Raw genomic sequence first — 25,554 nt, 5'->3', positions numbered from 1 at the left:
TTTACATAACACTATTTCATGAAAAAGATATCCAAAATTGTATTTACCCTCCAAAAAAAATTAGGTTTTCATTCCAAGAACTAAAAAGGTACGTTAAAAAAAATCAGTTTGGACTTCCCTGGTGGTGCAGTGGTTAAGAATCCACCTGCCAATGCAGGGGACACGAGTTTGAGACCTGGTCTGGGAAGATGTCACATGCTGCAGAGCAACTAAGCCCGTGTGCCACAACTACTGAGCCTGCGCTCTAGAGTCCTCGAGCCACAAATACTGAGACTGTGTGCCACAACTACTGAAGCCCACACACCTAGAGCCCATGGTCCACAACAAGAGAAGCCACCACAATGAGAAGCCCGCACACCGCAAGGAAGAGCAGCCCCCACTCACCACAACTAGGGAAAGCCCGCGTGTGGCAACGAAGACCCAACGCAGCCAAAAATCAATCAATCAATCAGTTGTTTTTTAGTTGAGTGGAAGTCTAGGAGATATTTTTCATTGTAAAAATGTAGCTATTTCTGCTCAATTTTGCTATGAATTTAAAACTATTTCAAAATTAAAGTTTATTAATTAAAAATAATGCAGTTGCCATCATGTTGTTTACATACTCAAAAAGAAAATATTTTAAAACCTTAGAATAAAACAGCACCTTCACTTCTAGTAATGGCAGACCAATACTCCCAAAGATGAGAAACAAGACCAAAATTAAAAAACAAAATTAAAAAATTTCCACTTGAAGGTATCACTAGCCAACAGGGTGGTAAAGAAGGCCAAGTCTGGGCTTCCCTGGTGGCGCAGTGGTTGAGAGTCCGCCTGCTGATGCAGGGAACACGGGTTTGGGCCCCAGTCCAGGAAGATCCCGCATGTCGTGGAGCGGCTGGGCCCGTGAGGCATGGCCGCTGAGCCTGCGCATACGAAGCCTGTGCTCCGCAACGGGAGAGGCCGCAACAGTGAGAGGCCCGTGTACCGCCAGAAAAAAAAAAAAAAGAAGGCCAAGTCTGGTTAAGACTAGGGGCTTGGGAGGCATGTACAAGTATGCTCATAGCTGCATTATCTGCGATAGCTAAAAAGTGACAACAACCCAAATGTCCATCAAAAGTAGAGGGAGGGGCTTCCCTGGTGGTGCAGTGGTTGAGAGTCCGCCTGCCGATGCAGGGGACACGGGTTCGTGCCCCGGTCTGGGAAGATCCCACATGCCGTGGAGCGGCTGGGCCCCGTGAGCCATGGCCGCTGAGCCTGCGCGTCCGGAGCCTGTGCTCTGCAACGGGAGAGGCCACAACAGTGAGAGGCCCGCGTACCGTAAAAAAAAAAAAAAAAAAAAAAAGTAGAGGGAAAAATTTAATTACAGCATTTTCATACAAGTGGAATACTACTTAGCAACGAAAATGCATGAACTATAGTTATACACAGCATGAAAGAATCTCACAAACATAATGTTGAAAGAAGCCAGTCACGAGAGAATACAGACTACATGGTATCTTCATACAGCATTCAAAGATGGCAGCAATGCTCTATTTTTTGAAGATTGCTGGGTGGTGGTTACATGAATGTTTTATTTGTAATAATTTATTAAGCTGTGCATCTTTATTTTGTGCATTTTTCTGTATGTGTATTATAGTTCAAAAATAAAAAAATTAAGTTATACACAATCCAGAATATGGAGGAAAGGCTTGAGAAGAATGAATGGCGTGTAAAATAACAAAATGGCTTCCCCTTCCAGCAGTATGGAAGATTAAGTACCAATTAAGTACCCAGGCAGTCTCCAATTGAAAACTGCTGAATGAAATATTAAAATAAAACTTTTAAAGTACACCAAAATGTTTAAGTTAGTAAGGTGTTTTCAGGAGTCCAAATCTAAGTGAAACTGACACCCCTGAGAAATAAGCTAAACACAGAAGCTAGTTTTCCTGAGGGCATTTGTTGATCCTAATAAACGTGAGCCCTTAGTTTTCACGGGGCACACAGGATAAGAGACAAAGCTCAGAGACCACATGGAAAAGCATGCCTTAACACTGATGCTGAGTGGACGGATGGGAAAACAGAACTCCTCCTGAGAATTTGTGATTACCCAGTCCTCATCCAGGACTAAAGTCTTACTACCCAGGTAAGATAAAACTTCCAGACAACAACCTAAAGTAGTATTAGACTGACATTGCCCTGAGGAACATGACAGAAGTTAAAGCAAATCCTCCTTGAAGGAACCGTTTCTATCAAGACCTCAAGTAATGCGCTCACAGTCAAAATCTACAAAATAACGCAAGGAAACAGGACACCATGAGGCCAGGAGAAACAACAGAATGAGATTCACAAGAACTTCATGTGTCAGAATGATCACACCCAGAACACAAAGAAGTTATGTTTATTGTTTTTAAAGACCTAAAGTGATTAAAAATACAAACAAAAAATAAAACACTATTAGAATGGCCTGAAGAATTAAAGAATAAAAATATTAGAAATGAAAAACATATAGAAACTGAAATTAAAAACATAACAGATGGACTTACTAGCAGATTATACCCCACTGAAAAGACAATTGGTGAGCTGGAGGTTAGATCTGAAAAATCATCTGGAATGCATCTCAGAAACAAAGAGATGATGTTAAGAGCCATCATGGACAAGGGTTAGAAGAAAAGTGTTACAGAAGGGGGGAAAAAGAGAACAGGGCAGAAGAATTATTTAATGAGATAATGGCTACAAAATTTCCAGACCTGACCAAAATCATCAATCTACAGCCCAGCACAGTCTATAATCTAACTGTATTGCCTTAGTGAAATATACTTAAGTGCAAAAATAACTACAAAACATTGTTTACTTCACTCAGTAGAGGTATTAGTACTAGTAACATCGGTACTACAATGTTAAAATTATTTTATGTATATTTTAGGATAAAGAAAATAAATATATTAATGTTATTAGAAATTACGTTTTTAGTGGAAGAAAAAAACACATAAATGTAAAATTCAGAAAGATTGAGAAAAAAATTTTAATTTTAAATTTGAATGGGAAATTTTGAATATAAATTCATGATTTTAAAAAAAACTTATTTTCTTGGTTTGTCCCTTAAAAAGGTCCTAGAAGTAATGACAGGCTAGTAGGTATGATGAGCAAGTTTAGCCCCAAGATGTTAGTTTATAAATAACAATCCTCATTCTAAGAAACCTGGATTTCTTGGGGGAAATGACAGATTCCAGGTTTTCGACAGAGAAGTTCAAGGTAAGCCTGGGGTAACTTAGCCTATTAGAAAGCCAGGATGTGCTCAAAGACTAATGGAGTCATGCTAAAAAGACACAGGTGCATCTTAAGAAGCTCCTACTGGTCAAATTTAGGATAATTCAGTTTCAAAAAGAAAAAAATTATAAAGCACCACTTATACAAACCTTTATGTCTACAGAGATTTAAAAAAGAGCACAGGGCTTACCTGGTGGCGCAGTGGTTAAGAATCCGCCTGCCAATGCAGGGCACACGGGTTCGAGCCCTGGTCCGGGAAGATCCCACATGCTGTGGAGCAACTAAACCCGTGCGCCACAACTACTGAGCCTGTTCTCTAGAGCCCGAGAGCCTCAACTACTGAAGCCTGCACACCTAGAGCCCGTGCTCTGCAATAACAGAAGCCACCGCAATGAGAAGCCCACGCACCGCAACGAAGAGCAGCCCTTGCTCACATCAGCCAGAGAAAGCCCGCGTGCAGCAACGAAGACCCAACTCAGCCAAAAATAAATAAATTAATTAATTAAAAAAAAAAAAAGCACGCAAGAAATAAAAGGCAAAATCTTCCTTACAGCAGAATGCCAGATAATAACCTAGGTGGTGGATACAGGGTGTTCTTTCAACTTTTTATGTTCAAAAATTACAGGGGGAAAAAAATCAGTAACATTAAAAAAAAAGTAAGTGGTGGACTGTTCTAAATTAAAAAGCTAAAAAGATAAACAAATACATTTGAAACCTTGATTCCATCTTGGTTTAAAAAACTGGTAACAGTGCCTGCCTCTGGACAGAGGGGGAGAGATAGGGCTGCCAATGGCACCACAGTGCCTTTGTATGAATTAGAAAAAAGTACCTCCTCTGGGCTGCTAACCTCAGACAGAGGGCCCTTCCTTCTTGGTTAAGGCAGCCAGCTCCCACTCGCACCCTTGCTGAGTTCTACGGTACAGAATATAATCTTTGAGGACAGAGGTTTAGTATCCACCTTTAATTAAAATAATCTGTATTAATTAGCCGAAAATTTGATCAAGTTCAATACCTACTGCTCTTTACAAATTTACAACTGTTCCACCTCTGCATACTAGAAGGAGGTGAACGAGTATAAGAGGAAAGAGACTTATTTTTCATTTTGTATTCTTTGGGACACTTTTATTTATTATTATTTTTTTTGTTTTGCGGTATGCGGGCCTCTCACTGCTGTGGCCCCTCCCGTTGCGGAGCACAGGCTCCGGACGCGCAGGCCCAGCAGCCATGGCCATGGATCCCACATGGCCATGGATCCCACATGGCCAAGGATCCCACATGCCACGGAGCGGCTGGGCCCCGTGAGCCATGGCCGCTGGGCCTGCGCGTCCGGAGCCTGTGCTCCGCAACGGGAGGGGCCCCAGCAGTGAGAGGCCTGCGTAACGCAAAAAAACCCCCCAAAAAAACATACTTATCAACTTTATAATGAAAATTAAAGAAGACACTTCCATACCTGTCTCCATATAGGCAGAGTGGCTACAGAATACTTTGTTACAAATATAGGGAAGAATATATCTTTAACATCCTGACCAAAATATGGGTAGTATCAATGCTAAGAATTAACTAAACATCTTAATTCTATAACCATGCATGATTCTATACAAGATCCAGAAAACAGTCCGTATACGACTAAAATTAAAACTATTCTAATAGGATGATTCAAAAAGACATAACGCTAACTGAAGTAAGGCAGCCGAAAAAGGACAAATATTGTGTGACTCCACTTACATGAGGTCTCTAGAGGAGCCAAATTCATAGAGACAGAAAGTAAAACAGTGGTTGGCATGCACTTGGGAGAGGGAGTGGGCACAGGTTCAGTTCGAGAAGATGAAAAAGTTCTGGAGATGGATGGTGGTGATGGTTGTGCAAAAATGTAAATATACTTAATGCCACTGAACTGTACACTTACAAATGGTTAAAATGTTTTGTGTTATGTATATTTTACCACAATAAAAAAGAAGAAAGAAAAAAAGCGTGGTGGTATACTTACACATTCAAATCATAGTAATTTTTCAAATGAATTATTTCCTCAATATACCCATGTGCTACATCTGGAAATCTTACTTCCTAGAAGGGAATAAAAAACATTATTTATATTTCATCCCCTGGTATGGTTTCAAATTGCAATAAAAACCAGATGGCAAAAAGTACATAAAATGACTAAAGACTAGAAAAGGACTGTAAAGCAGTTTTGTGTCTGGCTTAAACCTTCACACAAGGTGCCCAGATTTATCTGTCTACACAGAATATGGAATTTAGAAAGGTACGCAGAGATCACCTGGTCCTCTGCCCCCATTCTGCATGTCTATTCTATAGTCTTCCAATAAATATTGAACATCTCTGCCCAAGCAAAGGAAGTCTAAAGACAAATAAAACACTTTCTAGTGTATACCCTCAAGAAGCACACAATCTAGTAGACCAGATGAAAAAACCTGGGGGAAGAAGGGTTAAAAGACTGTTCCAAGGCAAAGAGCAGCCCACAGAGCCCTGCATGACTTTCTAGGTCAGTGCTATCTAACAGAACTTGGTACAAAGGTGGAAATGTTCTATTCTGTGCTTTCCAACACGGTAGCTGTTCAGCCCCATGTGGCTACTGAGCACTTAAAATATGACTGGTGCCACCAGAAATGAAATTTAAATTTTATTTAATTGTAAGACATTTAAATTTAAACAGCCAAATGAAGCTACTGTATTGGACAGTGTAGCTCTAGGTAATCTTATAAACCTGCTTTAAGGGTTTGAATTTGGAGTTAACTCAATTCCTTTTTAAAAACTGCGCAGACTGCTCATATGACAGCATGAGGGCAACCATGATCTGCAGCTAGAATCCCAGAGGGCTTGCTGAGGGTTTAAGCATACATTCAGGAATCCTGATTCAATTTTCAAATCTTCAGTTTCTCTCCTTCTAGTCTACAAATCTAGGAAATTCAGAAAATGAAGTCCCCACGCACAAATAATACTTTTGCAATAAAAGGAAACTCAGTATACTTAGTGTGTATAATTATTTACATATCAAAATAAAACTTACTGTTTCTTTCACTAATAGTGCAATGAGTTCTTGGTCTACGTCAGGAGCTTCTTGCCTCCAAAGGTTTTCCAAATTGGGCTCCTGAGATCCTTGCAGTGGAAAGGCTGGACCTGGCTCTTCATCATCTATTGCTAATTGTTGGTCTTCAAGCTCTTCCAGAGGATGGGCAGGCTGAGGAGAAGAAGGGCCTGGAATCCCATCCTGCTGGGGTTCTGATCTTGGAAAAGCTGGTCTTGGAAAAGCTGACCCTGAGGCTTCATGCTGATACAACAGTGGGCCCAGTTCTACTTCAGGCTGCCGCTCCTGAGGCACAACCTGGTTTGTTATCTCACGGGGCTGTTGGTTCAGAGACTGGAAGTAAGGATGGTCTAACCAGCAGTCTTCTTCGATGGCCTGGTCATCTAGGATATCAGTTGATTCTCCGAGGTTTGATAAAAGCTCTGTCTCTGAGTCTTCAGATGACTGGTTCTGAGTGTCCAAAGGATCACCTTCTGGAAAAAGAAGGCTACCTTCTTTCAAGATAATGATTTTCTGCTCTGCTCTGTGGTTGACAATGTCATTTGTTGCTTGGTTATGACTTGGTCCAGGCTTGGGTTCTCTTTCTGTTTGTCCACTTGGCTTAATGAATTCAGAAACTCCAGGAGGCCCAAGATCTAGAAATTCACCGTAGTTATCCTCAGAATCATCCTGTGCCCCAGAACCAAACAACGAGCTGTTACACACAGAAAAAAAGCGGTTCTTATCTGATTCAAAGGCTGCTCTAGACTTTTTAGGCCTTTCTTCTCCCAATCTTTTGAGATCTTGCCACTGGGCAGCTGGTTTGATGAGATTGGGTCGTGATGTCTGAGGTTTATTTGTCTAAGAAAAAATGAAATTTTAATAATAATTCAATTTTTTTCCTGTGTCTATACCTCCCTATATACTTATATTGAGCTTCTGAGGTTGGACAGGAAAGAAACAAAAACAAAAACACCCTCCGCCATGAGACCTATTCTTCACATTTATCTTAACATTGCAATTTGGTCACACTATAGTAACTGTAAGAATCAAAGCAGCCATTCATTGATTGAAGCATGACTTATAGTTTGAATTATAATTTCACCTGAGACCAGTAAAACAAAAACAACTGCATAGTACAGAAAATAATGAAAGAATGACAACACAGTAGAGGAATGAGAAACGTTCAACAGACACACGAAAAGCAGCTAAATCTCATTAGTAATGCAGCAAAATGCAAATTAAAACAAGGTACCCCCCCCCAAGACTGGCAAACAATTTTTAGTTAGACAACTTTTTAGTTAGCATTGCTACAGATGTGGGAAAACTCTCATACTATCATTCATTGCTTGTGAATTTAGGAAAGCAATTTGGTATTACTTATTTTTTAAAAAATGTATATCCTTATGATTTGTCACTATTGTTTTTCAATATCTATTCTATAAACCCTTATGTGTCCAAAGGAAGCATATTCACTGCCACACTGCTTGCAACATAAAAAGAAAAACACTGGAGACATTCTGAAGTTTGTTCCTAAGCGAATAGTTAAGTAAACTATTATTTATCTGCTCTACAAAATACTCTCCAACTCTCCACCCCTCCAAGAGGTAGCTCTATATGTAATGAAATGGAAACATCACCAATAAACGTTACTACGTGAAGAAAAGTTACAAAACAATACATACACAGACTGATTCTATTCTTAAAAAAAATCAAAATAGACATAAAACATACCATTTCTAAAAGCATACACACACACACACACACGCACGCACACGCGAATACATATGAATTCAAAGAAAAAGATATGGAAGGATACATGCCAAACTAGTGACAACAGTTCCTCTGGGAAACCTCTGGGGCAGAAGGGGCTACTGAAGACAGACTTCAGTTTTATCTGTATTGTTTCAATTTCTATAGAGAAAACAATCATATATTATTTATAAATGTAAAAAGTGGAATGCCCTGGGCTTCCCTGGTGGCGCAGTGGTTGAGAGTCCGCCTGCCGATGCAGGGGACGCGGGCTCGTGCCCCGGTCCTGGAAGATCCCACATGCCGCAGAGTGGCTGGGCCCGTGAGCCATGGCCGCGGAGCCTGTGTGTCCGGAGCCTGTGCTCCGCAACGGGAGAGGCCACAACAGTGAGAGGCCCGTGTACCGCAAAAAAAAAAAAAAAAAGTAGAATGCCCAATTTTAAGGTAGCAGAATAAAGATGCCTCTGATCCTTCTCTTGTCTGAAATTACCCCAATCCAGAGAGGAGAATGAGACAAAGAACTGAAAATCTTTGATAAAACCAGCAGACATCTGCGATCCCAAATCACAATATATACGAGAAGGAGCTGATAAATCTAGTAAGGGAAGTCTAACCAGATTTTAGGCAAGGCAGAGAAAGCTTCAGAAAGGCTGAGTTTTCCAAAGTAGGTGGTGCGGCCTGGCGGGCAAAACCAACTCCTTGCCTGGAACAATGGGAACCTCCACTCCATTTGGCAGCAAGGATGTTCTGAGGAGGTTAGACTGAATGAAGACACACGTCTCTGCTGGAGGTAGGCTGTCAGTGAGGCAGGAGGGAGAGAACTTTGAACTGGGCTGCTCTGAAACTGGCAGTATCTGCCAGGCAGTAAGAAAGAAAGAAGCATACGTGCATGTAAGCACACCTCCCCCACCCGCTGCCACCCCAATGTCCTCTGTCATAGGAAGAATTCCTGCTAGCCAAGAATAGTGCCTGAGCCTTTCCCCAACATAAATGCCTGCAAAGAGCTGGTCCAGGAAAACTTCAAATGCATTCAACGTTGAGTAGTGATAAAAAATAAGCAGTACAGAAACTATATTAAGATACCTAACTATTGAAAAAAGAAGTGGTAGATGAGCAACACAGATGATAAAATCAGTACTACACAGTGAATGAAATGAGAAGAGAGAAGCAGGAAAACAAAGTAGTAATGAAATAATTAGGTATTTAATATAAATGTTCTAAATCATGGTTTTGTAGAAATAAGGTAACCATCAAAAGTTGGGAGGGGAAATGGAGAAGCTGAGGGTCAAAAGATACACTTAAAGCTAATAAATCAACATATAAGGACATATGTAAGGATAGCAGTTGAAAGTATAAAAGCAAGTACTAGAAGAACTAAAAACAAACAAAAAAACCTAAGGATAAAAACCTTTCAAATTATTAGCAAGGACACATGCCCCCAATATAAATAAAATAAAACCTCAAAAATGCAGGGAGTATAGTGAAAGATCATTTTTAAAAGCAATAAAAATATAAAGCATATTAAACACTATTAGAGAACTAAAAACAAAGTATAATGGTCACATTAATAAATATAAATTAGATCAATTTACCTATTTAATTTAAAAGTCTCTTTAGGGGCTTCCCTGGTGGCGCAGTGGTTGAGAGTCTGCCTGCTGATGCAGGGGACATGGGTTCGTGCCCCGGTCTGGGAAGATCCCACATGCCGCGGAGCGGCTGGGCCCGTGAGCCATGGCCACAGAGCCTGTGCTCTGCAATGGGAGAGGCCACAACAGTGAGAGGCCCGCATACAGCAAAAAAAAAAAAAAAAAAAAAAGTCTCTTTAAATAGAACCACTAGGCAAAACCCAACTCTATAATCAACTACAGGCATACCCCAGAGATACTGCAGGTTTGGTTCCAGACCACTGCAATAAAGCGAGTATCCCAATAAAGCAAGTCTCAAGAACTTTCTGGTCTCCCAGTGCATAGAAAAGTTATGTTTACACTATACTGTAGTCTATTAAGTGTGCAATGGTATTATGGTTAAAAAAACAATGTAAATCTTTAATTTTTTAAATGCTATTGGAAAAAAGGTGCCAAAAGACTTGCTCAATGCAAGGTTGCTACACACCTGCAATTTGTTTAAAAAAAAAAGAGCAATATCTGCAAAGCACAGTGAAATGAGACATGCCTGTATACACTCAAGAGTTACTACACCACTGGGATTCAGAAAGCACATGGACAAAGACACCAAAGCGGATTTCTGATTCTAGCAATGGCATGCTAGACCATTCAGATCAACCCTTCTACTGAGTAAAAGCAGAAACCCTGGTCAAAATCTCAAAGCAAAACCAAAACATCTACTTGAAGGCCTCAGGATCCAGGAGGAAGAAATCCAACAAAATAAGCTACTTTTCTTCTACAGATGCATTTGCCAATCCCAGACCTGGATGAAGAATGAGAAGATTGAACGAAACTTTTGGTATCTTTTTTGAGGAGCTAAGTGCACAAAATCAGAATTCAGAACTCACCATGGGGAGGAGTTCTGGTAAATCTCAAGCTCTAGGGTCATTCCTTGAAGGGTACACCACTGAAGTAACGGTAAAGCGGAAATATGCTGGACCTCCCAGAAGCTGAATTCTAGTTTCAATAGTTTAAATCCCTGGATCTGAGTTTCCTGGTCTCCCAAACCTTCTTTGAGAAACAAATATAGGCCCTCTTTGAAGAAAGATAATATCACCTAGAACCTCAAAATTTTCATATATAGTGATACTACTATTCAACAAAAAATAACCAGGCATATAAGAAGTTGATGCAACATAATAGAAAACCAAGAGAAGTAACAGACAACAGAAACAAATCTACAGTGATTTCAAATAGTGAAGTTATCAGACATGGATTCTAAAATAACATGCTTAGCATGTTTAAGGAAATAAAAGACTAGATTGAAAGTTTCACCAGAGAACTAGAAACTGTTACAAAGAAAGAAAAAAAATAAACTATCAAATGGAAATTCCAGAATGTAAAAATACAATAACTGAGATCAGGAATCAATGGATCAGTGCACAGCATTTTAAATAAACACAGTTGAAAAGAAAAATTAGTGAACAGAAAGACAGGTCAGAAGAAAATAGAATAATGCATAGAGACACAAAATGATTGAAAATTAGATAAGAGAATAGGAGACATAAAGAATAATACAGTGAAAAGGTTTTACCCAACTATGTAACTAAAGTTCTAGAAAAAGAGGAGAGAGATAAGAAGCAATATCTGAAGATAAAATACAAATATTCAAGCAGAACAGCAGCTTGATTACATTTCTGAAGATCTAAACCGGATAATTAAAAAAAAATCCAAACAGACCTAGATACAGCAATAGGAAGACTGCAGAAATCAAATACAAAGATAAAAATTTAAAGCAGCAGCACACGCTACTTTCAAAAGGAAAAAATAAGACTCACTTTTCAATAGAAAAATGGAAGCCAGATGGATAAACAACAAGGTCCCACTGAATAGCACAGAGAACTATATCAATAACCTATGATAAACTATAATGGAAAAGAATATAAAAAATATATGTACGTATAACTGAATCACTTTGTTGTACAGCAGTAATTAACACAACATTGTAAATCAACTATATTTCAATTAAATAAATAAAAGAAAAATGGAAGCAAAAAATACTGGAATAGTATCTTCCTTGTGTTAAAAGAAAATAACTGACACATTGAATTCTATACTCAACGAAAATATCAGATTTACTATAAAGAAAATCCTAAAGAGTGTTCTTTAGATAGAGTAAAAATAATCTCTGTTTTAAGGCCAGAGATGCAGAAAGGAATGAAGACCAACATAAAAAGATAAATATCTGGAGAAGGTAAAGTGAATACTGATTGTAAAAAACACAGGGTTTAAAACAATATATACAGGGGCTTCCCTGGTGGCACAGTGGTTAAGAATCCGCCTGCCAATGCAGGGGACACAGGTTCGAGCTCTGGTCCGGGAAGATCCCACATGCCACAGAGCAACTAAGCCCATGCGCCACAACTACTGAGCCTGCACCCTAGAGCCCGTGAGCCACAACTACTGAAGTCCGCACGCCTAGAGCCCATGCTCCACAACAAGAGAAGCTACCGCAATGAGAATCCCACGCATGGCAATGAAGAGTAGCCCCCGCACGATGCAACTAGAGAAAGCCCGCGTGCAGCAACGAAGACCCAATGCAACCAAAAATAAAATTTAAAAAAATTAAAAAAAAAAAACGAGCAAAGGATCTGCATAGACATTTCTCCAAAGATATACAAATGGCCAATAAGCACATGAAAAGAGGCCAACATCATTAGCCATCGGGAAATGCAAATCAAAATCATAATGAGATACTGCTTCACAACCATGAAGATGGCTGTAATAAGAAAGATAGACAGCAATTATTGGTGAGAATATGGAGAAGCTGGAACACTCACACTGCTGGTAGGAATGTAAAATGGTGCTACTACTATGGAAAACAGTCTGGGAGAGTAAAATACAGATTTACCTTGTGATCCAGCAATTCCATTCCTAGGTATATACCTGCTATGGTCTGAATGTGCCCACTCCCTCTACCTCCAAATTCATATGTTGAAATCCTAATCACCAAAGGTAATGGCAGCAGTAGGGGGAGTCTTTGGGAGGTGCTAAGTCATGAGGGTAGAACCCTCATGAATGGGATTAGTGCCTTTACAGAAGAGGCTCCAGGGAGATTCCTAGCTCCTTCCACCATGTGAGGACACAGTGAGAAAGTGCCAGCTGTGAACCAGGAAGAGGACCTTTACACGATCATGCTGGAGTCTTGATCTTGAACTTCCCAGCCTGCAGAAGTGTGAGCAATAAATTTCTGTTATAAGCTACCCCGTCTGTGGTATCTTGTTAGAGCAGCCCAAATAGACTAAGACAATACTCAAAAGAAACGAAAACATATGTCCACAGAAAAACTTCTACATAAATGTTCATAGCAGCATTATTCATTATTCATAATCACAAAAAAGTGGAAGCAACTCAAATGTCCATTAATTGATGAAAGGCTAAACAAGATGTGGTATATCCACACAATGGAATATTATTCAGCAATAGAAAGGAGTGAAGTACCGATTCATCCTACATCACAGATGACCTTGAAAACGTTATGCTAAAGAAAGAAGCTGGTCACAAAGGACCAAATAGTATATGATTCCGTTCATATAAAATGTCTAGAATAGGCAAATCTATAGAGACACAAGTGGTTAGTAGTTCTTAGGACTGGGTGGAAGAGAAGAAGGGAGGAGGGAAGATAATGGTTAGCTCATCAAATCAAGAAAAAAGGCTAAAAAACCACAGCTACACTAAAATAGAAAAGGAAAATGGAGGAACCATAGGTTCAGAGTAAGTAGAAAGAACAGGCTATTTTGTTTAACTCTATTAAATACATTAAAAAACGCTGAAGAAATAAGTGATTTTCTAGAAAAATATCAGGGACCAAAACAGATACTGAAAGCAACACAAAATCTAGACATGTCAATCACCACAGAAGAAGCTGAAACAGTTTCAAAGAACCGTCCTCCATGAAAAGAAATAGCCCAGATGCCTTTAGGGTAAGTTCTACCAAATCTTTAAAGAACAGGTAACTCCAACATTATTTAAAATATTTTATCAGAGCACAGAAAAAGAAAGAAAACTTCTAGACTCTTCATGAAGTCAAGGACAGCCCAGGCACACACACACCCCTATGGGCCAATCTCACTCGTGAGATCTATGGAGAAAACCCTAAATAAATCTTAGCAAATAGAATCTAATAGCACATTACCATAATACTGTAATACCATTACCAGGCAAAGTCTGCCCAGAGACAAAGTAATTTACCACATTAACGGATTTTTAAAAAATCATATAATAATCTCCACAGATGCTGAGATTGAATTTGACAGAATTCTACATTTACTCATTAATAAAAACTTGAAATAAAGTAGATAGCTACTTCCTTAACATAATTTAAAAACGGTATCTCAAGCAATAAGTCACCATCACACTTAAGAAGAAATATTAAAAGTATTCCCATTTATGTCAGTGGCTATTTTTCTTATTTCTATTACCACTATTACTTTAAAAATTTGAAGACTTATCACTTAATATAATTAGACAAGTATAAAAACTGGAAAGGAAGAAACTGTATCATTATTTACAGATGGACCAGATACCATTCCTTGGGTCAACTGAAAAATGACTACAGACAATAAAAACAAGCTGATTATGAAATTAATATAAAAACCAACAGACTTTTAAATTAAAAAAAAAAAGGTTTAAAAGGTACACAGAAGAAAAGATGCTATTTACAAAAGCAAGAGAAAACATAAAATAACCAGGAACAAACTTAAAAATGTTTAAGATCTATTGTAAGAAAAATTCAAAATGCTCTGGCTGAGGAATATAAAAGGTTAGACAGAAAGAACTTGTTCTTAGTTAGAAAGGGTCAATATTATAAAAACTTTCTATAACAATAAAATATGTTTTAAATTAAACAAACTATCTACCTATCTTTTGGAATTAGAAAAGCTGATCTTAAAATCTGCATTAAAATATAAGCACAAAATATCCTGGATGAGTCTGAAAAATATAGAGTAATAAGGGGAGATGGGCACTATCTGATATTAAGATACATTATAAGGACATAGTAATTACAACACTGTGGACTAGTACATGAAGAGTCAGAGCAACAGTTTAGAAGTTAAGTCCAGAAATAGACCAAAACATACAGCTTCTGACTTCTAAGCTAAGGGGACATCAGGTAGGGTATAAAAGAGGCTGTTCTCAGAAATGTAGAACAAGTGCAAACAAATAGTGCTACAAGTGTAGCACAAGAGGTGCTCTCAGCTGTTCTATAAGGCCCCTACCCACTACTGAGTGGCTGAAGAATCAGATTATTAACTTGCAATATGCCTCGTCACGTTAAGTTTTAGAAAACTCACTTCCGCCAGGATGACATCATCATCCAGGTCCTCTTCATCATGCTGCTGAGGAGCTGGGGTGACCAGCATTGGAACCCCTTCCTCATCAGAGGAGTCAGATATGGTGATGGGTCCATCTCTGAGATTGATCCAATCTAAAAGTAGGCAGAGAACACTGTTAGGAGGAGGTGGGCATAATCACATTGTCCTTTAATTCAACTTTGGCATGAAAAGGGTCAAGCTTAAAGCCAAGTTTACAGCTAATGGAGTGTTAACTTATCTCCTCAAGCAGCACATGCAACCAAGCATTAAAATGAGCCATTTTTCCATGCTGATCTTTGCCAATAATTCATTTTGGGAATCACCAGAGAAAATCTGACAATTACTATGCTCAAGATTATCAACTTTTTCTTATACTAGACTGGAGGAATCTGTTGATAAAATCTTCTCGTCTGCTCATTTCTTAAAAGTGAAATTATGGCCTCCCATCTCACCTCTATTCTTCCAAAGAAATATAAAACACTGCTTTATTCAAACTGATAGGTCTGAAAAAACTTTCACTCAGAAACAGTAAAATTTTCACTTAATATTTAAAATATTAAAATTTGCTCACCTTAGACACAAACCTTAAATATCACTTACTCAAACATATTTCAGTGTTTTAGTCAAACACCCATTTATCATCTATGACAGTAAGCACTTTAATCTTCCTGTTTCCTTTTAAATATAACTAGAGTTAAACTAACCATCTATTGATAGATGTAATAATTCTGTTAAAGGTCTCCAAGTACTTTTATTTGTTTGAAGACAAAGCACGTTTGATATGAATTACTGGATAACACAAATTAATAATTCCTCCATTAAAGCTCTAATATTTTTCTCAAGGTTAATGCCTCATGTATTTTTATGTTACCCAACAACCTGAAAAGCAATATAAAACCAATTATCTCATTTCATTCCTGTAACAGGACTGTGGTAACGCCAAGACAGTAGTTTAAAACAGGTACGTCCACGGGATCTAAGGTCAGACTGCCTGGATTCCAGCCTCAGCTCTACCACATACTAGCTATATGATGCCATTATTTACTTCTTTAGGCATCCATTTCCTCAACATTAAAGAAAGGCTAACAACACTGCCTACCTCAAATAGCTGTATTACCTAAAATGCTTGTTTATTATAGTACTTGACACACAGTGAAGTGGCCTGATTTTAAGTCCAATGCTACCTACACAGAAACAACCAACTGAACTGAGGGCCTGCGGAAGTACATTATAGAGGATTTCTCTAAAACCTGCATAATGAATCCAAGTGATTATCACCATCACCTGCTGAAACCCTATTAAAATGATAGTAAACGAACTTTTAAAAAGTATAACCTCTTAATTACACAAAGAAGAGAAAAGAAGATAATAGCCAGCAGGAGATTTAAAAAAAATTCTGGAAAACAGCAGATTTACACATGACAAGAGCTCTAGAAGAGTGGATAAGGCTCAAATCCACAGCCTGCAGCGGGGGCGGCCAATCAGAGGTGGCCTAATTCATGTTGCAGAATCGTAGATTTCCTGAATAACTGTTCTCAATTACTGTATGCCTTTGGTCATTTCCAGTCTTTAAATGGTTATTTTAGGGCTTCCCTGGTGGCGCAGTGGTTGAGAGTCCACCTGCTAATGCAGGGGACATGGGTTCGTGCCCTGGTCTGGGAAGATCCCACATGCCGCGGAGCGGCTGGGCCCGTGAGCCATGGCCACTGAGCCTGCACGTCCGGAGCCTGTGCTCCGCAATGGGAGAGGCCACAACAGTGAAAGGCCCGCGTACCGCAAAAAAAAAAAAAAAGAAAAAAAAAAAAAAAGAAAAGGTTATTTTAGACAATTCTGTCTAATTTTACGGTTGATTTTGGGGAGAAGATTTGCCAAGCTTCTCACTCAGCCATTCCAGAAGACCCACACTGTGGAGGTCCACTCTGAAGAGCCACTGAGGCAGCGAGTCACTAGACACCACGCCAAGAGAGGAAAGGGGTGTCACTGGAACAGCCATAATGAGTAAGACCCTGGCTGCCTTCTGCCGCTTGGCTCCCTGAATGCTGGCAAACACTCTTGAATTCCACATTCAAGACACTGTAGATTCCTCTCTGGAAGAATTGGCCCAAGAAAAACACACAGACAACAACCGTGGGGCACCCAGCTAAAAAGCTGGTTTTAAACCTATCACCTTACAGTGAAGCCCAAAGATACTCCCCAACATACCACATATAAACACATTAGCTTTTAAAAATATACTTTAAAATTTTAAAGTATAACAGAGCAAAGGCTATGAATTAACACAAAAGGCCCATACCCGAGTGACCATCACAAAGGTTCGTAAATACATTTCTTGCACGTTAGTAGTCTAAACTACTCACATTAGTTCCTGAAAATACATTCTTTTGATTCTGGCTTCCTTGCAAACAACATGTCTGAGATATATCCACGTTGTTGCATGTTACAGTATGTAGTTTTCGTTGCTGTATGTAATTTACTATATGAATATATCATAAGTTACTTATTCTTCTGTTGACAGACATTTGGGTTGGTTCCAGTCTTGCCTGTTTGGATAATGCTGTTATGAACATTCTTGTATATGTATCTTGATAGACTCATTTCAGTTGGGTACATTCTAAGAGAAGCGCTGAGCCACAGGGAAAGCATATGTTCAATTTTAGTGGACAATGCCAACCAATTTTCCAAATGTCTGTGCCAATTTACACTCCCACCAGCAGTGCAGGAACTGGAAACTTGTTTTGTTGCTCAAAATGTCAATTTTGGTAAACACATTGGGTGCAACATTCAATATATGTTTGTTGCTTATTTATTTATTTAAAACATCTTTACTGGAGTATAACTGCTTTACAGTGGTGTGTTAGTTACTGCTTTATAACAAAATGAATCAGCTATAAATACACATATGTCCCCATCTCTCCTCCTCCTCCCTCCCATCCTCCCCTTCCCACAAAGCACCAAGCTGATCTCCCTGTGCTATGCGGCTTCTTCCCACTAGCTATCTATTTTACATTTGGTAGTATATATTAGTCCATGCCACTCTCTCACTTCGTCCCAGCTTACCCTTCCCGCTCCCCATGTCCTCAAATCCATTCTCTACATCTTCATCTTTATTCCTGTCCTGCGCCTAGGTTCTTCATAACCATTTTTTTTTAAGATTGCATATATATGTGTTAGCATACGGTATTTGTTTTTCTCTTTCTGACTTACTTCACTCTGTATGACAGATTTTAGGTCCATCCACCTCACTACAAATAACTCAATTTCATTTCTTTTTATGGCTGAGTAATATTACATTATATATATGTGCCACATTTTCTTTATCTATTCATCTGTCGATGGACACTTAAGTTGCTTCCATGTCCTGGCTATTGTAAATAGAGCTGCAATGAATATTGTGGTACATGACTCTTTTTGAATTATGGTTTTCTCAGGGTATATGCCCAGTAGTGGGATTGCTGGGTCGTACAGTAGTTCTATTTTTAGTTTTTCAAGGAACCTCCATACTGTTCTCCATAGTGGCTGTATCAATTTACATTCCCACCAAGAGTCCAAGAGGGTTCCCTTTTCTCCACACCCTCTCCAGCATTTATTGTTTGTAGATTTTTTGAGGATGGTCATTCTGACTGGTGTGAAGTGACACCTCATTGTAGTTTTGATTTGCATTTCTCTAATGATTAGTGATGTTGAACATTCTTTCATGTGTTTGTTGGCTATCTGTATATCTTCTTTGGAGAAATGTCTATTTAGGTCTTCTGCCTATTTTTGGATTGGGTTGTTTGTTTTTTTGGTATTGAGCTGCACAAGCTGCTTGCAAATTCTGGAGATTAATCCTTTGTCAGTTGCCTCATTTGCAAATATTTTCTCCCATTCCAAGGGTTGTCTTTTCATCTTGTTTATGGTTTCCTTTGCTGTGCAAAAGCTGTTAAGTTTCATTAGGTTCCATTTGTTTATTTTTGTTTTTATTTCCATTTCTCTAAGAGGTGGATCAAAAAGAATCTTGCTGTGATTTATGTCATGGAGTGTTCTGCCTATGTTTTCCTCTAAGAGCTTTATAGTATCTAGCCTTACATTTAGATCTTTAATCCATTTTGAGTTTATTTTTGTGTATGGTGTTAGGGAGTGTTCTAATTTCATTCTTTTACATGTAGCTGTCCAGTTTTCCCAGCACCACTTATTGAAGAGGCTGTCTTTGTTCCACTGTATATTCCTGCCTCCTTAATCAAAAATAAGGTGACCATATGTGTGCGGGTTTATCTCTGGGCTTTCTATCCTGTTCCATTGATCTGTATGTCTGTTTTTGTGCCAGTACCATACTGTCTTGATTACTGCAGCTTTGTAGTATAGTCTGAAGTCAGGGAGCCTGATTCCTCCAGCTCTGTTTTTCTTTCTCAAGATTGCTTTGGCTATTCGGGGTCTTTTGTGTATCCATACAAATTTTAAGATTTTTTTGTTCTAGTTCTGTGAAAAATGCCACTGGTAGTTTGACAGAGATTGCATTGAATCTGTACATTGCTTTGGGTAGTATAGTCATTTTCACAATGTTGATTCTTCCAATCCAAGGACATGCTATTTCTCTCCATCTGTTTGTAGCATCTTTAATTTCTTTCATCGGTGTCTTATAGTTTTCTGCATACAGGTCTTTTGTCTCCTTAGGTAGGTTTATTCCTAGGTATTTTATTATTTTGGTTGCAATGGTAAATGGGAGTGTTTCCTTAATTTCTCTTTCAGATTTTTCATCATTAGTGTACAGGAATTCAAGAGATTTCTGTGCATTAATTTTGTATCCTGCTACTTTACCAAATTCATTGATTAGCTCTAGTAGTTTTCCGGTAGCGTCTTTTGGATTCTCTATGTATAATGTCATGTCATCTGCAAACAGTGACAGCTTTACTTCTTCATTTCCAATTTATATTCCTTTTATCTCTTTTTCTTCTCTGATTGCTGTGGCTACAACTTCCAAAACTATGTTGAATAACAGTGGTGAGAGTGGGCAACCTTGTTTTGTTCCTGATCTTAGTGGAAATGGTTTCAGTTTTTCACCGTTGAGAACAATGTTGGCTGTGGGATTGTCATATATGGCCTTTATTATGTTGAGGTAAGTTCCCTCTATGCTTACTTTATGGAGGGTTTTTATCGTAAAAGGGTGTTGAATTTTGTTGAAAGCTTTCTCTGCATCTATTGAGATGATCATATGGTTTTTCTCCTTCAATTTGTTAATATGGTGTATCACATTGATTGATTTGTATATATTGAACAATCCTTGCATTCCTGGGATAAACCCCACTTGACCATGGTGTATGATCCTTTTAATGTGCTGTTGGATTCTGTTTCCTAGTATTTTGTTGAGGATTTTTTCATCTACATTCATCAGTGATCTTGGCCTGTAGTTTTCTTTCTTTGTGACATCCTTGTCTGGTTTTGGTATCAGGGTGATGGTGGCCTCATAGAATGAGTTTGGGAGTGTTCCTCCCTCTGCTATATTTTGGAAGAGTTTGAGAAGGATAGGTGTTAGCTCTCCTCTAAATGTTTGATAGAATTCGCCTGTGAAGCCATCTGGTCCTGGGCTTTTGTTTTTTGGAAGATTTTTAATCACAGTCTCAATTTCAGTGCTTGTGATTAGTCTGTTTATATTTTCTATTTCTTCCTGGTTCAGTCTCAGAAGGTTGTGCTTTTCTAAGAATTTGTCCAGTTCTTCCAGGTTGTCCATTTTATTGGCATATAGCTGCTTGTAGTAATCTCTCATGATCCTTTGTATTTCTGCAGCATCAGTTGTTACTTCTCCTTTTTCATTTCTAATGCTATTGATTTGAGTCTTCTCCCTTTTTTTCTTGATGAGTCTGGCTAATGGTTTATCAAATTTGTTTATCTTCTCAAAGAACCAGCTTTTAGTTTTATTGATCTTTGCTACTGTTTCCTTCATTTCTTTTGCATTTATTTCTGATCTGATCTTTATGATTTCTTTCCTTCTGCTAACTTTGGGGTTTTTTGTTCTTCTTTCTCTAATTGCTTTAGGTGTAAGGTTAGGTTGTTTATTTGAGATGTTTCTTGTTTCCTGAGGTAGGACTGTATTGCTATAAGCTTCCCTCTTAGAACTGCTTTTGCTGCATCCCGTAGGTTTTGGGTCGCCGTGTTTTCATTGTCATTTGTTTCTAGCTATTTTTTGATTTCCTCTTTGATTTCTTCAGTGATCTCTTGGTTATTAAGTAGTGTATTGTTTAGCCTCCATGTATTTGTATTTTTTGCAGATTTTTTTCCTGTAATTGATATCTAGTCTCATAGCATTGTGATCGGAAAAGATACTTGATACGAAATCAATTTTCTTAAATTTACCAAGGCTTGATTTGTGACCCAAGATATGATCTATCCTGGAGAATGTTCCATGAGCACTTGAGAAGAAAGTGTATTCTGTTGTTTTTGGATGGAATGTCCTATAAATATCAATTAAGTCCATCTTGTTTAATGTGTGATTTAAAGCTTGTGTTTCCTTATTTACTTTCATTTTGGATGATCTGACCACTGGTGAAAGTGGGGTGTTAAAGTCCCCTACTATGATTGTGTTACTGTCGATTTCCCCTTTTATGGCTGTTAGCATTTGCCTTATGTACTGAGGTGCTCCTATGCTGGGTGCATAAATATTTACAATTGTTATATCTTCCTTCTTGGATTGATCCCTTGAACATTATGTAGTGTCCTTCTTTGTCTCTTGTAATAGTCTTTAGTTTAAAGTCTATTTTGTCTGATATGAGAACTGTTACTCCAGCTTTCTTTTGATTTCCATTTCCATCCCCTCACTTTCAGTCTGTATGTGTCCCTAGGTCTGAAGTGGGTCTCTTGTAGACAGCATATATATGGGTCTTGTTTTTGTATCCATTCAGCCAGTCTATGTCTTTTGGTTGGAGCATTTAATCCATTTACATTTAAGGTAATTATCGATATGTATGTTCTTATTACCATTTCCTTGATTGTTCTGGGTTTGTTACTGTAGGTCTTTTCTTTCTCTTGTGTTTCCTTCCTAGAGAAGTTCCTTTAGCATTTATTGTATAGCTGGTTTGGTGGTGCTAAATTCTGTTAGCTTTTGCTTGTCTGTGAAAGTTTTAATTTCTCCATCAAATCTGAATGAGATCCTTGCTGAGTAATCTTGGTTGTAGGTTTTTCCCTTTCATCACTTTAAATATGTCCTGCCACTCCCTTATGGTTTGCAGAGTTTCTGCTGAAAGATCAGCTGTTAACCTTAGGGAGACTCCCTTGTATGTTATTTGTTGTTTTTCCCTTGCTGCTTTTAATACTTTGTATTTAATTTTTGATAGTTTGATTAATATGTGTCTTGGCGTTGTTTCTCCTTGGATTTATCCTGTACGGGACTCTCTGTGCTTCCTGGATGTGATTAACTCTTTCCTTTCCCATATTAGGGAAGTTTTCAACTATAATCTCTACAAATATTTTCTCAGTCCCTTTCTTTTTCTCTTCTTCTTCTGGGACCCCTGTAATTCAAATGCTGGTGTGTTTAATGTTGTCCCAGAGGTCTCTGAGACTGTCCTCAATTTTTTTCATTCCTTTTTCTTTATTCTGCTCTGCAGTAGTTATTTCCACTATTTTATCCTCCAGGTCACTTACCTGTTCTTCTGCCTCAGTTATTTTGCTACTGATTCCTTCTAGAGAATTTTAAATTTCACTTATTGTGTTGTTCATCATTGTTTGTTTGCTCTTTAGTTCTTCTAGGTTCTTGTTAAATGTTTCTTGTATTTTCTCCATTCTATTTCCAAGATTTTGGATCATCTTTACTCTCATTACTCTGAATTCTTTTTCAGGTAGACTATTTCCTCTTCATTTGTTTGGTCTAGTGGGTTTTTACCTTGCTCCTTCATCTGCTGTGTGTTTCTCTCTCATCTCATTTTGCTTAACTTACTGTGTTTGGGGTCTCCTTTTCGCAGGCTGCAGGTTTGTAGTTCCCATCGCTTTTGGTGTCTGCCCCCAGTGGCTAAGGTTGGTTCAGTGGGTTGTGTAGGCATCCTGGTGGAGGGAACTGGTGCCTGTGTTCTGGAGGAAGAGGCTAGATCTTGTCTTTCTGATGGGCAGGACCGCATCCAATGGTGTGTTTTGGGGCGTCTGTGACCTTATTATGATTTTAGGCAGCCTCTCTGTTAATGGGTGGGGTTGTGTTACTGTCTTGCTAGTTGTTTGGCATAGGGTGTCCAGCACTGTAGCCTGCTGGTCGTTGAGTGGAGCTGGGTCTTGGCATTGAGATGGAGATCTCTGGAAGAGCTTTTGCTGTTTAATATTACATGGAGCCAGGAGGTCTCTGGTGGACCAATGTCCTGAACTTGGCTCTCCCACCTCAGAGACACAGGCCTGACACCCAGCCAGACCCTGTGGGCCACATGGCTCAGAAGAAAAGGGAGAAAAAAAGAAAGAAACAAAGAAATTAATAAAATAAAATTGTTATTAAAATAAATAAATAATATTAAAAATAAAAAAATTTTAAAGTAATTAAAAAAAAAACGGACAGACAGAACCCTAGGACAAATGGTAAAAGCAAAGCTATACAGACAAAATCACACAAAGAAGCATACACATACAAACTCACAAAAAGAGAAAAAGGAATAAAATATATATATCGTTGCTGCCAAAGTCCACTGCCTCAATTTTGGAATGAGGTTGTCTATTCAGGCATTCCACAGATGCAGGGTACATCAAGTTGAGTGTGGCGATATAATCCACTGCTCCTGAGGCTGCTGGGAGAGATTTCCCTTTCTCTTCTTTGTTTGCACAGCTCCTGGGGTTCAGCTTTGGATTTGGGCCCACCTCTGCGTGTAGGTCAGCTGAGGGCATCTGTTCCTTCGCTCAGACAGGACGGGGTTAAAGTAGCAGCTGATTAGGGGGCTCTGGCTCACTCAGGCCAGGGGGAGGGAGGGGTACAGAATGCGGGGCGAGCCTGTGGTGGCAGAGGCTGGTGTGACGTAGCAACAGCCTGAGGTGCGCCGTGTGTTCTCCCGGGGAAGCTGTCCCTGGATCATGGGACCCTGGCAGTGGCGAGCTGCACAGGCTCCCGGGAGGGGAGGTGTGGACAGTGACCTGTGCTTGTACACAGGCTTCTTGGTGTCTGTAGCGGCTGGCTTAGCGTCTCATGCCCGTCTCTGGGGTTTGTACTGATAGCCACGGCTTGCACCTGTCTCTGGAGCTCGTTTAGGTGGTGATCTGCATCCCCCTCCTTGCGCACCCTGAAACAATGGTCTCTCGCCTCTTAGGCAGGTCCAGACTTTTTCCCGGACTCCCTCCTGGCTAGCTGTGGCACACTAGCCCCCTTCAGGCTGTGTTCATGCAGCCAACCCCAGTCCTCTCCCTGGGATCTGACCTCCGAAGCCCGAGCCTCAGCTCCCAGCCCCCGCCCGCTGCAGCGGGTGAGCAGACAAGCCTCTCAGGCTGGTGAGTGCTGGTCGGCACCAATCCTCTGTGCGGGAATCTCTCCACTTTGCCCTCTGCACCCCTGTTGCAGTGCTCTCCTCTGTGGCTCTGAAGCTTCCACCCCCCGCCCTCCCACACACACCCCGTCTCTGCCAGTGAAGGGGCTTCCTAGTGTGTGGAAACTTTTCCTCCTTCACAGCTCCCTCCCAGTGGTGCAGGTCACGTCCCTATCCTTTTGTCTGTTTTTTCTTTTGTCCTACCCATGTACGTGGGGAGTTTCTTGCCTTTTGGGAAGTCTGAGGTCTTCTGCCAGCATTCAGTAGGTGTTCTGTAGGAGTTGTTCCACATGTAGATGTAGTTTTGATGTATTTGTGGGGAGGAAGATGATCTCCACGTCTCACTCCTCTGCCATCTTGAAGGTCTCTCTGTACTCACAATCTGGGTGTACGACTGTTGTCTCCTTTTCTTCACATTCCAGGGCTCTTTGCTCAAAGAAGGTGACCAGGTTCAGCTTAGAGACAGCAACACCTGGTGCGTGGCCTGGAGGGCAGACAGGGTTTCAGCCGCCCGGGTCTGTCCCGAGTACAGTGGCAGTCCCATATATGTTTATTATGTCCAGTTTGTTGATCGTGTTCTTCCAGTGTTCCATATTTATACAAATGTTTCTGTGTGCTTGATCTCTCTCAGTTATTGAAAGAAACATGTTAAAAATCTCCCATTTTGATTGTAGATTTGTCCAACTCTCCTTTTAGTTCTGTCAATGTTTTCTTTGTATATTTTGATACCATATTACTACTCTATAGAGATTAGAATTGTTCTATGTTCCCAGACTCTATCTTTCCCAGAACTCTTTATCTGTGTTAACACTTCTGGCTGGATTGTCTACTTTATATAATAACATATAGACTTAACAGCTCTGTCTTGAGGGCTACTGTTTGCATAATATATCTTTTTTTTTATTCTTGTACTTTTAACCTTTCTTTATTTTATCTTTATTTTTAAGGCTATCTTCACTGAATATAAAATTTTAGGTGAATACTATTCAGCAATTAAAAGGGATTGAATTACTGATACATGCAACAACATGGATGAATCAAAAAAATTATGCTGTGCAGAAGAATTCAGGACAAAAAGTAAACACTGTATGATTCTATTTATATGAACCTGTATAGTGACAAAA

General features: G+C 39.3%; 1 protein-coding gene across 14 annotated transcripts in view; it reads right to left on the bottom strand.

Moving 5' to 3' along the window:
* Positions 1-25,554, bottom strand: part of RNF216 (ring finger protein 216) — a 171,209-nt gene that overhangs the window by 124,384 nt on the left and 21,271 nt on the right. For 12 of the 14 annotated variants that reach the window (XR_004482820.2, XR_007472026.1, XR_004482821.2 and 9 more), the window contains exons 3-5: positions 14,955-15,088; positions 6,248-7,105; positions 5,210-5,286 (exon numbers count right to left, since the gene is read on the bottom strand). Coding sequence is in view for 7 of the 14 variants with exons in the window: in XM_004268951.4 (XP_004268999.1) it covers positions 5,210-5,286; positions 6,248-7,105; positions 14,955-15,088 (1,069 nt within the window). In the remaining 7 variants the exon portion in view is untranslated. Of the gene's footprint in view, positions 1-5,209; positions 5,287-6,247; positions 7,106-14,954; positions 15,089-25,554 lie in introns of those variants that run through there. The other 2 variants (XM_004268952.4, XM_049698980.1) reach the window with 2 other exon arrangements.

This window comes from Orcinus orca, chromosome 16 (assembly GCF_937001465.1).
Source record: "Orcinus orca chromosome 16, mOrcOrc1.1, whole genome shotgun sequence".
NCBI lineage: Eukaryota > Metazoa > Chordata > Mammalia > Artiodactyla > Delphinidae > Orcinus > Orcinus orca.
The sequence above is the reverse complement of the archived record's forward strand: the minus strand, read 5'-3'. Positions and strand labels throughout refer to the sequence as shown.